Source organism: Vombatus ursinus, unplaced genomic scaffold, assembly GCF_900497805.2.
Source record: "Vombatus ursinus unplaced genomic scaffold, bare-nosed wombat genome assembly UNPS02014171.1, whole genome shotgun sequence".
In the NCBI taxonomy this organism is placed as follows: Eukaryota; Metazoa; Chordata; class Mammalia; order Diprotodontia; family Vombatidae; genus Vombatus; species Vombatus ursinus.
Window position 1 is genome coordinate 5724180 of NW_020953949.1, and position 12990 is coordinate 5737169.

Genomic DNA, 12990 nt, shown 5'->3' on the forward strand with positions numbered 1-12990 from the left:
GCAGAAAGGATGAGACTGACTGACTCCGTTCAGCTACCATCTTTCTCATTCTCTCTTCTCCTTTACTGATAAAATTCCAAGTATGGTCTTCCCTCGGTACCTGCACTTTACCTTAGACCTCAGCTCCTTAATAAATTAAATACTCAGATCCTTTAAAAAAAAAAGGAATTTAAATAGCTTTCCATTCATTGTAATTAGTGCAGACACTAGGATTGAATTTTTTTCCCCACTGAAAATTATTACATACACAGGTCAGGAGTCAGGGACTCACAAACTGACCATATTTGCCATCTTTCAAAGTTCTAGAGCATCTCTTCCTGCTAATCTTCCAAAGTATATTTACTAAGGCAGTTGGATGCATTGGGCAGTGCTGGAAGGGAAATGGGGGACCTGGGTTGGAGTCTAGCTCTGCCACAATATGCCCATGGCCAAATCACTGCCTCTCTAAAAGGTCTCAGTTAACTCCTCTATAATAACCTCTGCCCTATTCCCATGAATTAATTAGGGATAATTAATCCTAGAATGTTAGACCTGGAAGGGGCCTTTAAAATATCAGAGGTGCCTTAGATATAATCTAATCCAACCCATTGTTTTGCCGAGGAGGAAGCAGACTCAGAAAAGAAGTGATCTGTCCAAGGCTGGTTATACTCTGACTTAGTGGCTGTGTTAAAATCAGAACCAGTCTCCTTTTCCCCAACAGAAAGGCTACCTCCCAGACAAAGGGAATTATGTAATTGTGAGGTGCCTTTCCCCCTCACAACTCAGGCAGTATGGGGTCTGGTCAATTTTGCTTGTTTAGCTGATTTCCCAGGCACAAAACACACCTCACATTTAAATTGTTTGATTCTAAAATTTCTTCTCTTGATGGTGAGAAGATTCTAAGATGCCCAAACAAGAGGCTACAAAAAGCAAGACTGAGACAAAGAACAAAACGAGAGAGAGAAAAATAGCGTGGAGAGGAAAAGGAAAGAGAGATGGGAAAAATAGGAAAGAAAAAGAGAGGAGAAAAAGAGACAGGGAGGGAGAGACAGAGACAGACAGAAAGACAGAGAGAGAAAAAGGAGGGAGAGATGAAGAGAGAAGGAAAGAGAGACAGAGTCATTAAGGGCCACAGGGGTTCAGAAGAGAAAGAGGTCAGTGTAAGTGTCAGAAAGGCCTTTCTAGAGAAGATTAGGACTTGAACCAGGCATGAAATGACGGTCAAAATTGGACTGGCTGAGAAGAGGAAACAAGGACTTTCAGGAAGGGAGTGGGGGTGGGGTTAGGTTTAGAGTGGCAGGAAGTGAATGATGGTGCTCAGGTTGGAAAAAAAGAGCTGTCTGCTTTGGCAGAGCTGGGCTCCCAGAGGCAGCCCGAAATGAGGATAGAAAGGGAGATTGGAGCTAGACTCTGAAGAACCCTGAATGTCAGGGTGGAAGAGTTTGGAATTTATTTGGTAAGCAATGGGGAACGATCTTGAAGTATTTGAGCAGGGAAGTGGCCTGTTTAGATCTTTGTATAAGGAAGGTGACTGACACGTAACAGCAGAAAAGAGATTGAAGAGGTCAAAGACTAGAGGCAGAGACACCAGTTAGGAAACTATCACTGTAGTCCAGTAGACTGGTGATGAGGACTTGACCTCAGATAATGGAATAAGCATTATTGTGGCAGAATCATAGATGAACTGGCAGGGACCTCCAGAGATACTCAGTACAACCACCTTGTTTTATAGACAAGGAAATTGAGGAAAAAAAAAAAAGAAATTGAGGCCCAGGTGTGACTTGGCCTAGATCACTGAGGTGGGATTTGAACTCACGTCCTCTCACTCCAGAGTCTGCACTCTTTCAACTGTAACTACCTTTAGTGGTGTTGAGGTGTTTTGTTTTGGTTTGGTTTGGTTTTTTGGAGGGGGGAGAGGAGAAAAGAGGTAGAGTGAAAAACAAAGATGAAATTTCAAGCTTGGATGACTAGGAGGATGGTGATACCATTGGATAGAAATAGGAGAATCAAACTTTGATAGACTTAGCCCTTCTCAGCAATGCAAGGATCTCAGACATCTCCAAAAGTCTCATGATGGAAAATGCTATCCACATCCAGAGAAAGTACTATGGAGTCTGAATACAGCTTGAAGCATACTGTTTGCTTTTTTTTTCTTCTGTTTTGTTTTGTTTCCTCTTTCTTGTGGTTCCTTCTCATGACTAAGGTGAAAATATGTTTAACAGGAATATATATGTATAGCCTATATCAGATTGCACACTATCTTGGGAAGGAAGGTGAGGAGGGGGTGGGAATTTAAAACTCAAAAGCTTATGGAAATGATTGTTGAGAAATCAAAAGAAATTAATAAAAAAAAAAGAAATAGAGTCAGAGGAAAGGACAGGTTTGGGGGTAAGGTTAAGATGATTAGTCCAATTTTGGAGATATTAAATTTGAGGTGCTGATGTGAATTCCAGGTATAGATATCCAGTAAACATATAGGGCTGCATCTAGGGAAAGATAAGGGTTAGAGATTTAAATTTGGGAATTATCTGCAGAGACTGCCCAAACTAGCTAGACTTTTGAAAGCATTTTTATAGTCATTTGGTGTTTAATGATTGACCCCTGTTGGTATTTAACTATTTGAAAGAAGATGGGCACCTTCTCCCCAAGGGCAGGGATGAGCTTCTCTGTCTTCTGGCTTGCTTCAGGGATGAGCACTTGGGGCATTAATGATTAAATGTGAATTGTCTACCAAAGCCTCCCACAGCCTGAGACCATGGCTTTGTCCAGCTGCATTGGTGTCTATGGGACGGACTCTGAGTCTGGAGATGTCTGCGTTGGACTGAACCACAAGAGGGCCACCCAACTCCTCCCAAGGCCACCACCCCTCTCACCTGTGCTCCAGCTTACCTGGCCCCACCCCCCGGAAGAGAAGTTGACGAAGCTCAGGAGAGAGAGATCTGAGAATGGGAAGCTGGGTCCAATAGGGGGCCTCATATCCCCCCAGCAATACAGGTGGGGCTATGGAACTGGGACTATGGAACTGATTTCATGGGTCATGTCTGTAAAGGGAGGCTGAGGCTAGGGACCCAGACACCAGTGTTTATGGAAGAGAATTAGCTCTGGGAGAAAGAGGTTGAAAGGGCCAGGTATCCTGGTTCCAGGGAGGTAGCCTAAGCCTGACAGCCAAGGTTTCAAGGTCTGGGAATGGAGAACAAGGTCAAGGAGAATGGAGCCTTGAATTCAGCGGAAAAGATTGATCCTAAGGGCCTAGACACCCATGTTTTGGGAGGGTAGGGGTGCCTGCTGGAAGGGATGCTTCATGAGAACCTGGTTAGTGGTAGCAGGAGCAGGGTCTGAAACTAGAATACCTGGGTTGGGGAAGCTCTGGGGCAGGGTGAGCACTTTGGAAGCAGGATTTATAGTTCCAGGACCTGTGAGGTAGGAAAGGCAGAAGAAACTGGGCTGACAGGTTCAAGATTAAGGAAGAAGAGAGGTCAAGAGATATCTTGAGAGGGAGGGAGCAGCATAGCTGGTGCTAGCCCTCCCTATCCCCTCTACTCCTTACCAAAGGTAAACAAGGAGCAAGGGCTTAAAGAATAAGGGAAGAAGGTAAAGGGTGGGGGAGGCAGGATCTGGGAACTGGAAGCCAGGAACAGGTTTAAGATATGGTCCCCAGGGGCGGGGCCCAGGAAGTAAACAGAAACCAAGAGCCATAGTCCAACACAACCAGTTAGCCTGCTTAGGACCTGAGTAAAGGGAGGAAACAGGGCTAGGAGTCCAGATGCCTAGATCCTGGGAGACCGAAGAGGGAAGGAAGACAAAGGGCGAAGACAGTTGGATGCTGGAATGGGAAAGCAGCCTAAGGTGGCTAGGATCCCTGGATACTGGGAGAGGGCTAAGGAGCAGAATGCTTGGTTCCTGAGAGGGAAAGGGATTGGGGGGGTGGGGAGTGCACAGCACTTGAGTCTTGGTATGAAGCAGGACTGGAGGGATCAGGATATGTAGGTCCTAAGAGGTAAGAGAGAGCTAGGGGATGTACAGGGCCTCAAACAAAGCAGGGCTGCAGCAATGAGGACATTTAAGTCCAAAGAAGTAAGAAGGGGATGTATGTCTGGGTCCTAAAAACTGGGATTAAAGACCCAATGCTTGGGCTCTAGGAAGTTCTGACAGTGATAGATGTTAATTGGTTCCCTCCGTGCCTCAGTTATCCTTTGGGTCAGTAACGGGAACTAGGCAAACATACATATCATTAACCTTTTATAGCATGAGGATTATTTGACTCCAGGGTTAGAAAGAAAGGAAGGAAGCAAGGGAAGTCAAGTCTGGAATGGAAAGTTTCCACTCTGTTGAGGGTGGTTCTGGGGTTTGGCCTTGGGATAACTTGAGAGTTCAGAAAAAGGAGTGAGGGAAGGGATGCTGAGTCAGGAAGCTGGTGGGTCTGGAACTGTGGAGCCAGAATGCCTAAATGGGAAGAGAGTTAGGGACCAGGCTATCTGTGACCAAGGAGAGGGAAGAGTTGAAAATTGGGAGCTAGGACACTGGTTCTAGAGTTGAGCTAGACATAGCTGGGGTGGGGAAAATAGGGATCAGGATGACCACATCTTAAGTAGGAGAGTAGTCTGGGGACCAGGATACCTAGGTTCTGAGGTAGTCAGCTAGAGGCTGGGAGGGCTCCCATCAGCCTCTTTCTCTAGCTGGCCTCTCTCTTCCTCCCTGTAGATGCTTGGGGAAGCATGAACTCCCCCAGTAGTCCCCAGTTCACTTCAGGGCTGCTCTCAGGAAGCACCTCCCCGAGTGGGGATGATGGTTTCTTCCCCTTTGTGCTGGAGAGGCGAGATTCCTTCCTGGGGGCCCCAGGGCCTGGGGACGAGAAGCCAGAAGATGAGCCTGAGGACCTGGCTGTGCTGCTTCAGCGAAAGGAGAAGGACTTACTACTGGCAGCTGAACTGGGCAAGATGCTTTTAGAACGGAATGAGGAGCTGAGCCGAAGCCTGGAAGTTCTTAAGGCCCAACACGCTGAACGGGAGGAGGTAAGTCTGTCTGATGCCCAAGCCCCAGAAAGACCGCATCTGGGTAGGGAAGGATCCTTAGCTAGGAAGAGGATGACTTAGTCCCTAGGCCTGGCCCTGACACATATGACTCTGGTAAAGTCACTGTCCTTCACTGTCTTACCTTCTAGTAGAATTTTTTTTTTTTGGTGAGGTAATTGGGGTTAAGTGACTTGCCCAGAGTCACACAGCTTGTGAGTGTTATGTGTCTGAGGTTGGATTTGAAGTCAGGTCCTCCTGACTCCAGGGCTGGTGTTCCATCAACTGTGCCACCTAGCTGCCCCTAAAATCTTACCTTCTACAGGAAACTTTTCCCAATTCCCCTTAATTCCTTCTGTTGCACCTGTCCTCTGTTGAGCATTTCCAATTTCTCCTGTATACAGCTTGTTTGCATGTAATTGTATGTTGTTTCTCCTTTTAGACTATAAGCTCCTTGAGGGCAGGAACTGTTTTACCTTTCTTTGTATCTCTAGCACTTAACATAGTGCCTGGCCCATAGGAGTCACTTCATAAACACTTATTCACTGACTTACCCTGTCCCTTAACCCCTCCCAAAACAGAATGGAGTAGTAGAACATTGAACTGTTAGTCAGAAGACCCACATTCTAAGAACCAGGTCTGCCCTTAACTGGCTGTGTGACCTTGAGCAAGCTGTTTTCCTTCTGTGTGCCTAAAGGCCTGCATCTATAAAATGAAGGCTGCATGACAGGACCATATGGTCCTTAAGGCCTCTTCTAACCAGGGGTGTGCTCCTAAGGACTCAGAGGACCTCATTGTTAAATTTTCATTATGAGCATTTATACCTTGGATATTGACAAAAGCTACAAATCAGGGTTTAGTTTATTTTGTTGATTGTCTAGATTTAAGTAATGGAGAAAATGTTAATAATGCAGACTAAGCCGAAAAGTGTGTTGTGCATACATATTAATTTTCCCCAGAGAACTGGTTGTTAAATATTTATCAGTACACTCCTATTTCTAATTCTAAGATTTGGACGACATAAATCCCATAGGAAGGGATCATTTCTCACCCCCTTTACAATTCATACCTGAGCTCTGCCCACACAGAATTTATTTAGTTAGACAAGATTTTGAGCCTAGCCCTGTGCTGGTCTCTAACTTGAGGGGTAAAGGGGAAGGGGTGGTTAGGTCAGTATTTTTCAAGAAACAGGCTAGGTTTCAAGAAACAAGATTGCTTGCCATCTGGGGGGGAGGGGGAAGGAACAGAAAGAATTTAGAACTCAAAACTTTAAAAAAAACCTCAAATGTTACAAAAAATTATTTTAACATGTAATTGAGGGAAAAAATAAAATATATAGTAAGAAAAAAAAAAGAAACAAGATTTACCAGCCTGGTGTGGTGGGAACTGATCAAGTCTGGGAGGGCAAGAGATCTGGTTCTAGCTCTATTTTGCTACTAACTTGCTGTTACTGTGGGTGAATCATTTCCTCTCTAAGCCTCAGTTTCTCCCCTCTGTAAAATGGGGAGTTGGACTTGGTCTTCAAGGTCCTGTCCACTTTTGATGATTTATGATTCATACCCTTGAAAAGATCAGACTATTAGTGCCTGGGAGTTCACAAGCAGATGGGAGCAGACCAAGCAGCCCCAGGCTCCCCCTTCCTCCTCCAAACAGCACAGCACAGGGGCATACAGGTTCCCTTCTTCCTTTCCCAGGTCAGCCCACAGGAGTCTGGGTGGGGCAGACAGCGTCCCCCCACCAGTCAGACAGGTTTGGAGGAGAGACTGAGGCGTGGGGTACAGGGTGGGGCGGGGGCAAAGGAGTAATTAGAGGGAGCCAAAGAAGCTGGGAGAGGGGAACCAAAGACCAAGGGAGACTAGAAGAAAGGCAGACAGGGGTGCAGTGGACAGGGGTATGAGCTCAGGGGGACTGAGACGGCGCAGGAGGCGGCTTCGGACCAAAAGCAAGAGGCCCAAGCAGAAGCAGCAGGTGAACCCCCTGGAGTGTCCTGAAGCTTCCTGCCTTGTTCCCCCTTCCCAGCCCCCTACAAAGTTCCCATCTGTCTCTACCTGTCTCCCCATTTTCATCTTTTCTCCCTCTGCCGTGACGTCTCAGCGGCTGCAGCAGAAGAACCATGAGCTTCGACAGGGGCTGGCTGCCCGTGGAGCCGAGTGGGAGGCTCGGGCCGGGGAGCTGGAGGTCGATGTGGCTGCCCTTCGAGCTGAACTTGGGGAGCGCCGTTCAGAGCAGCAGAACAGTGGGCGCCAACGAGCCCAAGCACTTACAGAACTCAGTGAGCAGAACCTCAGGCTCAGCGAGCAGCTTGCACAGGTCAATCTAAGAGGATGGGGGTAGCTGGTTGGACATTTGGATCCTGGGAGGGGAACAGGACCCAGAACTATAATCCTCAGGGTCATGGGGGGCCAGATTCCTGGGTCATCAGAGAAGAGGCTGGGGACCTAGATGCTTGGGTCCCTGAAGGAGAGGTGAGGCTAGATGACTGGGTCCTGGGAAGAATGCATGAAGAATTGAACAAATTCATCTCCTTCCTCTCCCTGCCTTCTCCCCCAATCCTATCCACACATATATCAGGCCTCCCAGACAGAACAAGAACTGCAAAAAGAACTGAGCACCCTTCGAGGAGAGTACCAGGCTCAGCTGCTGGTGGGAACCGAAACGAGGGCCAGACTAGAAAGTCTTCAGGGAGAGGTACCGGGCCAGGCCTGCCCCTGGAGCTGGGGGAGAGGGAGTCCTGAAGCCCTCCATCTCTACACTGGCTCTCTGACTCTTCCCAGAACCAGATGCTCCAGAGCCGGAGGCAGGACCTGGAAGGGCAGATCAAGAGCCTGCAGGAGGAGGCGGAACAGGGTCAGAGCCGAGTACAAGCCCTGCACGAAGAGCTGCTGCTTCTCAGAAGGGAGAGAAGGGAACACAGCCTAGAGGTGATGGGTCAGAGCTTCCATGGGGAGGGGTGAGGTGGGGGCAGGGCAGGGAAGGGCACTCAGGGCCTGGGACATGAACAAAGTCTGCAGTAATGGAGGGAGTAGGTGAGTGGAATGCCATCCCCACTCTGTGCACTGCCAGCTCCTGATGTTGTTTACCATTGCCAATGAGAAGACAAGGCATAGGGTCACTGAGGGATATTACATAGGAGAAAACTGAGGCCCAGAGATTTCCCAAGGGACACCCAGCCTAAGAACTAGAGCAGGAAACCTAATTTCACAACCCATGCTCCTTCCTTTGTACTTGCCCTCCTCCGAGGGAAGAGGGTCTTGGTGAAAACAGGAATCTGAGACAGAACAGAATCCCAATGCATCTCAGCATCAGCCTCCAACACGAGTCCAGGATCTTGCAACCATTCACTTTCTTTGGGGATTTGCCCACAGTGCTTTTGGTGCCACCTGCTGGACTAACATCACCAATTCTGGGCACAACCAGAAGGAAAAGATGGGAAGGGGCTGGATGTATTTATTTCATCATTCAACGATCTATTATGTATAGTCAACAAGGATTCATTAAAGGCTGCTATGTGCCAGGCATTATGCTAAGTGCTGCAGGGGTTGCAAAGAAAGGCAAAAACATTTTCTGCCCTCAAGGAGCTAATGGTCTAATGGGAGAAACAACATGTAAATAACTACGTACAAACAAGAAACATACAGGATTAGAGATAACCCAGGGAAGGTACTAGTGTTAAGGGGTTTTGGGAAAGGCTTCTTGTAGAATGGGGGGTTTAAACTGAAGGAAGTCAGGAAAGCCGAGAGGCAAAGACTAAAAGAATTCCAGGCAAAGAGAACACCCAGTGAACATGCATAGACTGTCCTGTGAAGAACAGCAAGGAGGCCACCGTCACCAGATCAGAGAGCACACAAAGTGTAATGAGGTAAAAGAATACTGGAAATGTAGGAAAGGGCCAGGTTACAAAGGGTTTGAAAAGCTAAAGAGAGAATTCATATTTGATCCTGCAGGTGATAAGGAGCCACTGGAGTTTATTAGTGATAAGGTGTATCATGACCTGCATGGTCAGACCTAAGCTTTAGAAAGATCACTTTGGGGGGCAGCTAGGTGGCGTAGTGGATACAGCTGCTGGATTCAGGAGGACCTGAGTTCAAATCCGGCCTCAGACACATAACACTTACTAGCTATGTGACCCTGGGCAAGTCACTTAACCCCCACTGCCCAACAAAAAACAAAAAACAAATTAAAAAAAGATCACTTTGATACCAAAGTGGAGAATGAATTGGAGTAGGGAAGAGACTTGAGGAAGACCAATCAGCATGCTGTTGCAATCATCCAAGAATCATAAGTGGGTATATGAGAGATGTTTTGATTTGGCAACAGATTGAATATGGGGTGTGAGAAAGGTGGAAAGACGACACCGACATTGTGAGCTTGCCTGACTGGGAAGATGACGGTGCCCTCGGCAGTAACAGAGATGTTCAGAAGCATGGAGAATCGGGAAGGAGAGAAGATGAGTTCAGTTTTAGATGATTTTGAGTCTAGTATGGCTACGGGATATCCAATAGAGTTGGAGACGCAAGACTGGTGCTCAGGAGACAAGTTAGGGATGGATGGATAGCTAGATCTGAGAATCATCTGAGTAGAGACAATAATTGAATCCATGGAAGCCAAGATCACCAAGCAAAATAGTATAGAAGGAGAAGAAAAGAGGACCTAGGACAGAGCCTTGGGGAATGCCCATAGTTAGTAGGCAACTGTATGAAGATCCAGCAAAAGAGACAAAGAAGGAACAAACAGGTAGGAGGAGGACCAGGAGAATAGTGTCACCTAGAGAGCAGAGAATATCAAAAAGATAGTGGTCAAGAATGTCGAAGGCTGCAGAGGTCAAGGATGTAGATTGAAAAAAGGGCCATGAGATACAGCAACTTTGATCACTTGTAACTTTTTTTTTTTTTTAGTGAGGTCATTGGGGTTAAATGACTTGCCCAGAGTCACACAGCTATGAAGTATTATGTATCTGAGGCCAGATTTGAACTCAGGTCCTCCTGACTCCAGGGCCAGTGCTCTATCCACTGAGCCACCTAGGCTGCCCCTGATCAGTTGAAGATGAGGCTGAAAGCTAGACTGCAGAGTTAAGAGAGTGAAGAAAAGAAAGTAGAGGCACTGAATGTAGATAGCCTTTTAAAAGAGTTTTGCCATAAAACTGAAGAGAAACACTGGACAACAGCTAGTGGGGATGGACGGATCAAATGAGGGTTTTTTGAGGACGAAGGAGACATAGTCTTGTTTGTAGGCAGCAGGGAAGCTGCCAGTAGACAAGAAGAGATTACAAATGACGAAACTGAGGCAAACAGAGGTTAAGTGATTTGCCCAGGGTTACACAGTTACTAAGTGTCTAAGGCAAGAACCACACAGTAAGGTTCTCAGCTGGAGGCAGTTGTCTGAAAAGGTTGGGAAGAGCTATTAGAATGAGTGAGCTAGTGAATCAATTAGGCAAGTATAAAATCTATGCTAAATTTTGGGAAAGATGCTAAGACAATTAAGACTTGGTTGCTGAAGGACTGAATTGTCTCTTTGCTCTGTCCTCAGCTAGAACGGGCCCGCTCGGAAGCCAGGGAAGCACTTGTGTCTCTCAGACGTCTCCAACACCAGGTCTCTGAGCTTGAAGAGGAATCCCGGCTCCAGGATTCAGAAGTCTCTGGGGCTTCCCTGCAATCTGAGATTGCCCACAGCCTAGATGAAGAAGGAGACCCCCAACTTCCAATGGCACCCCAGGTAAGCTCTGATCAGGACTTATCCCTTTTTATTTTTTCTTGGTGAGGCAATTGGGGTAAGTGACTTACCCAGAGTCACAATGTGTCTGAAGCCACATTTGAACTCAGGTCCTCCTGACTCCAGGGCTGGTGCTCTATCCACTGCGCCACCTAGCTGCCCCAGGACTTACCCCTTCTAACAATTCCTCAGACCACGAGGTAGGAACAGTTAATACTCAACAGAAACCAGTACTGCTAAACTGGTTTCTTACTGAATTAGGTATACTGAGTACTCACTTTATCTATGCCTAGCCTTCTGAAATTGCAGACTACATTCATTGTTCAGTCATTTCAGTTGTGTCTGACTCTTCATGACCCCATTTGGGTTTTTCTTGGCAAAGATAGTGGAATGGTTTGCCATTTCCTAATCCAGCTCATTTTATAGGAAACAAGGCAAACAGGATTAAGTGACTTGCCCTGGGTCACACAGCTAGTGAGTGTCTGAGGTCAGATTTCAACTCAGGAAGATGAGTCTGCCTGACTCCAGGCCTGGCACTCTATCCACAGAACCACTTAGCTGCCCTAGGTGCCCACCTAGCTGCCCCTATTCAGTTAATACTTATATTTCTTCTCTAGAATCATTTGTCTCTTTGAGTAGGGGCATGCTACTAGAGGTGGTTCCATCAAGATTTCTGGCCACAATTCAAATCTCACTTTAGTCAAGGGCCCTACCCTGATAAAGAAAATTAATCTTCTCTTCCTTACTGGAGGTTCTGGTAGACTAATGAAAAATCAACTAGCCTGAAAAAAAGAAAAGGTTATGGGCCTAGAAAGGCTGAGCTAGCTGCCTTTCTTAGGCCCAGGGCTATTCTTTTTCCGCGGTGTTTAGGAAATCCACAACCCCAATCTCTTCCACAATTCATCAGAACCCCAGTCTCCTCCAGAAGAGGGCTTGGAGCCCCCTAGGAAGCGGGCTTCCATGAGTCCTAGAGAAATGCTGGAAGAGAAGGAAGTGGAAATGGAACGGCTACAAAACGAGGTAAGCTAAATTAGGCTTAGGGCTCAAAGTGCGGATGGACATAAGGTAAGAGGACCAAATAATCTTTGAAGATCAGAATGAGAACCACCTAGATCTTAGCACAGAATCAGCTATGGGTTATAAAACACTAAATGTCCTCTCCCCCAGTTATCTTTGCAGGTGGAAGAGTTGCAGTCCCTCCGAGAAGAACTGCAGAGACAAAAGGAACTGAGGGAAGACAAAGACCCCGAGTCAGCACTGAATAAGGCATTCTCTGACCGGGATGATGCTGTGAACAAGTAAGTCCATCTGTCCCTATTCTCATGACAGCTTGGTGCGTTAGAAAGGCCCCCAAAGAAGTCAGACACCCTAGGTTCTAGTCCTAGATGTCAATAAACTGGCTGTAGAATTTTGTTCCCCAAACCTTCACTTTGTTCCCACAGCTGCTACACCTTTTCCTGTCTATTGTTTTTATCCAGAACCAAATGGGGAGAGCTCTAAGTGATTCCCCAATCTATTCCCCACCTAGGTCTTTGGCCCTTTCCCTGGAACTGACCCGGGTCTCCTTAGAACGGGACTCTCTTTCTCGGGAACTGCTCCGAACCATCCACCAGAAGGTAGCAATGTCTCAGGAACTGGAGGCCTGGCAGGTAAGAAGGGCAAAGCCCTGCTGAGGGGCAGGGGTGGTGGTAAAGCTGATAGCTCTCCCCCACCTGACCCATTTTCTGCTCTTCTTCATCCAGGATGATATGCAGGTAGTGATTGGACAGCAACTTCGTTCTCAGCGACTAAAGGAGCTTAATTCCCAGCCAGCAGTCCCGCACCAAGAGGCCACAAAATTTTCCTTGGGAAAAGGGACAGGGGCTGGTAGCTTCTTCACCAACCTTTTCAGAAGGACCTGAGGGGGTGCTTGGACTACATATGGGAATGGTGACTTGGAGGTGACTTTTCTGGAAAGGGTTCAGGGTACTAAGGATAAAGGGGTCCAATGATATGGGGATATGGGTTGGCAAAAGGTAGTTAGACTCCAAATCCTGGAGCACAGCAGAAATGAGGGCAGAGAAAGCTTCCAAATCAAGTCAGGGCTTGGGAGGCGAAACCTTCTTCCCTCCAAAAGAGCTCACAGAGGTGTCTATTTTGCATATTCACAGGCTTATCTTTTCTAAACCACAATAAACTTCCTCTAGGCAGGGCTTGGGGGGAATCCATAGAGAGTATTTATGTAACAAGGTCTAACAGAGTAATATATAAATTGATATGAAATCTTGGGCTTTGGTTTCTGAGAAACTGGGTA

At 46.9% G+C, this 12990-nt stretch overlaps 1 protein-coding gene across 2 annotated transcripts; it reads left to right on the forward strand.

The window, feature by feature from the left end:
• Positions 1–1328: 1328 nt before the first annotated feature.
• BICDL2 (BICD family like cargo adaptor 2) lies at positions 1329–12959 on the forward strand. 2 transcript variants are annotated; one of them, XM_027859618.1, is made up of 11 exons: positions 1329–1435; positions 2716–2973; positions 4681–4991; positions 7083–7298; positions 7560–7676; positions 7763–7909; positions 10515–10700; positions 11568–11717; positions 11865–11995; positions 12226–12346; positions 12440–12959. In XM_027859618.1, exons 3-11 carry the CDS (start codon positions 4695–4697, stop codon positions 12596–12598), a joined length of 1524 nt encoding a protein of 507 aa, XP_027715419.1. In that variant the 5' UTR covers positions 1329–1435; positions 2716–2973; positions 4681–4694; the 3' UTR covers positions 12599–12959. The 2 variants fall into 2 exon arrangements, with proteins under 2 accessions (XP_027715419.1, XP_027715420.1); XM_027859619.1 differs by lacking the exons at positions 1329–1435; positions 2716–2973 and adding an exon at positions 3716–3825.
• The last annotated feature ends 31 nt before the right edge of the window (positions 12960–12990 follow it).

Excerpts from the sequence above, each read along its gene's own strand:
- BICDL2 (XM_027859618.1), top strand. The coding sequence starts at position 4,695 with ATGAACTCCCCCAGTAGTCCCCAGTTCACTTCAGGGCTGCTCTCAGGA. Across the intron at positions 4,992-7,082 it reads AACACGCTGAACGGGAGGAG|CGGCTGCAGCAGAAGAACCA; the intron begins GTAAGTCTGTCT and ends GTGACGTCTCAG. Across the intron at positions 12,347-12,439 it reads AGGAACTGGAGGCCTGGCAG|GATGATATGCAGGTAGTGAT; the intron begins GTAAGAAGGGCA and ends TTCTTCATCCAG.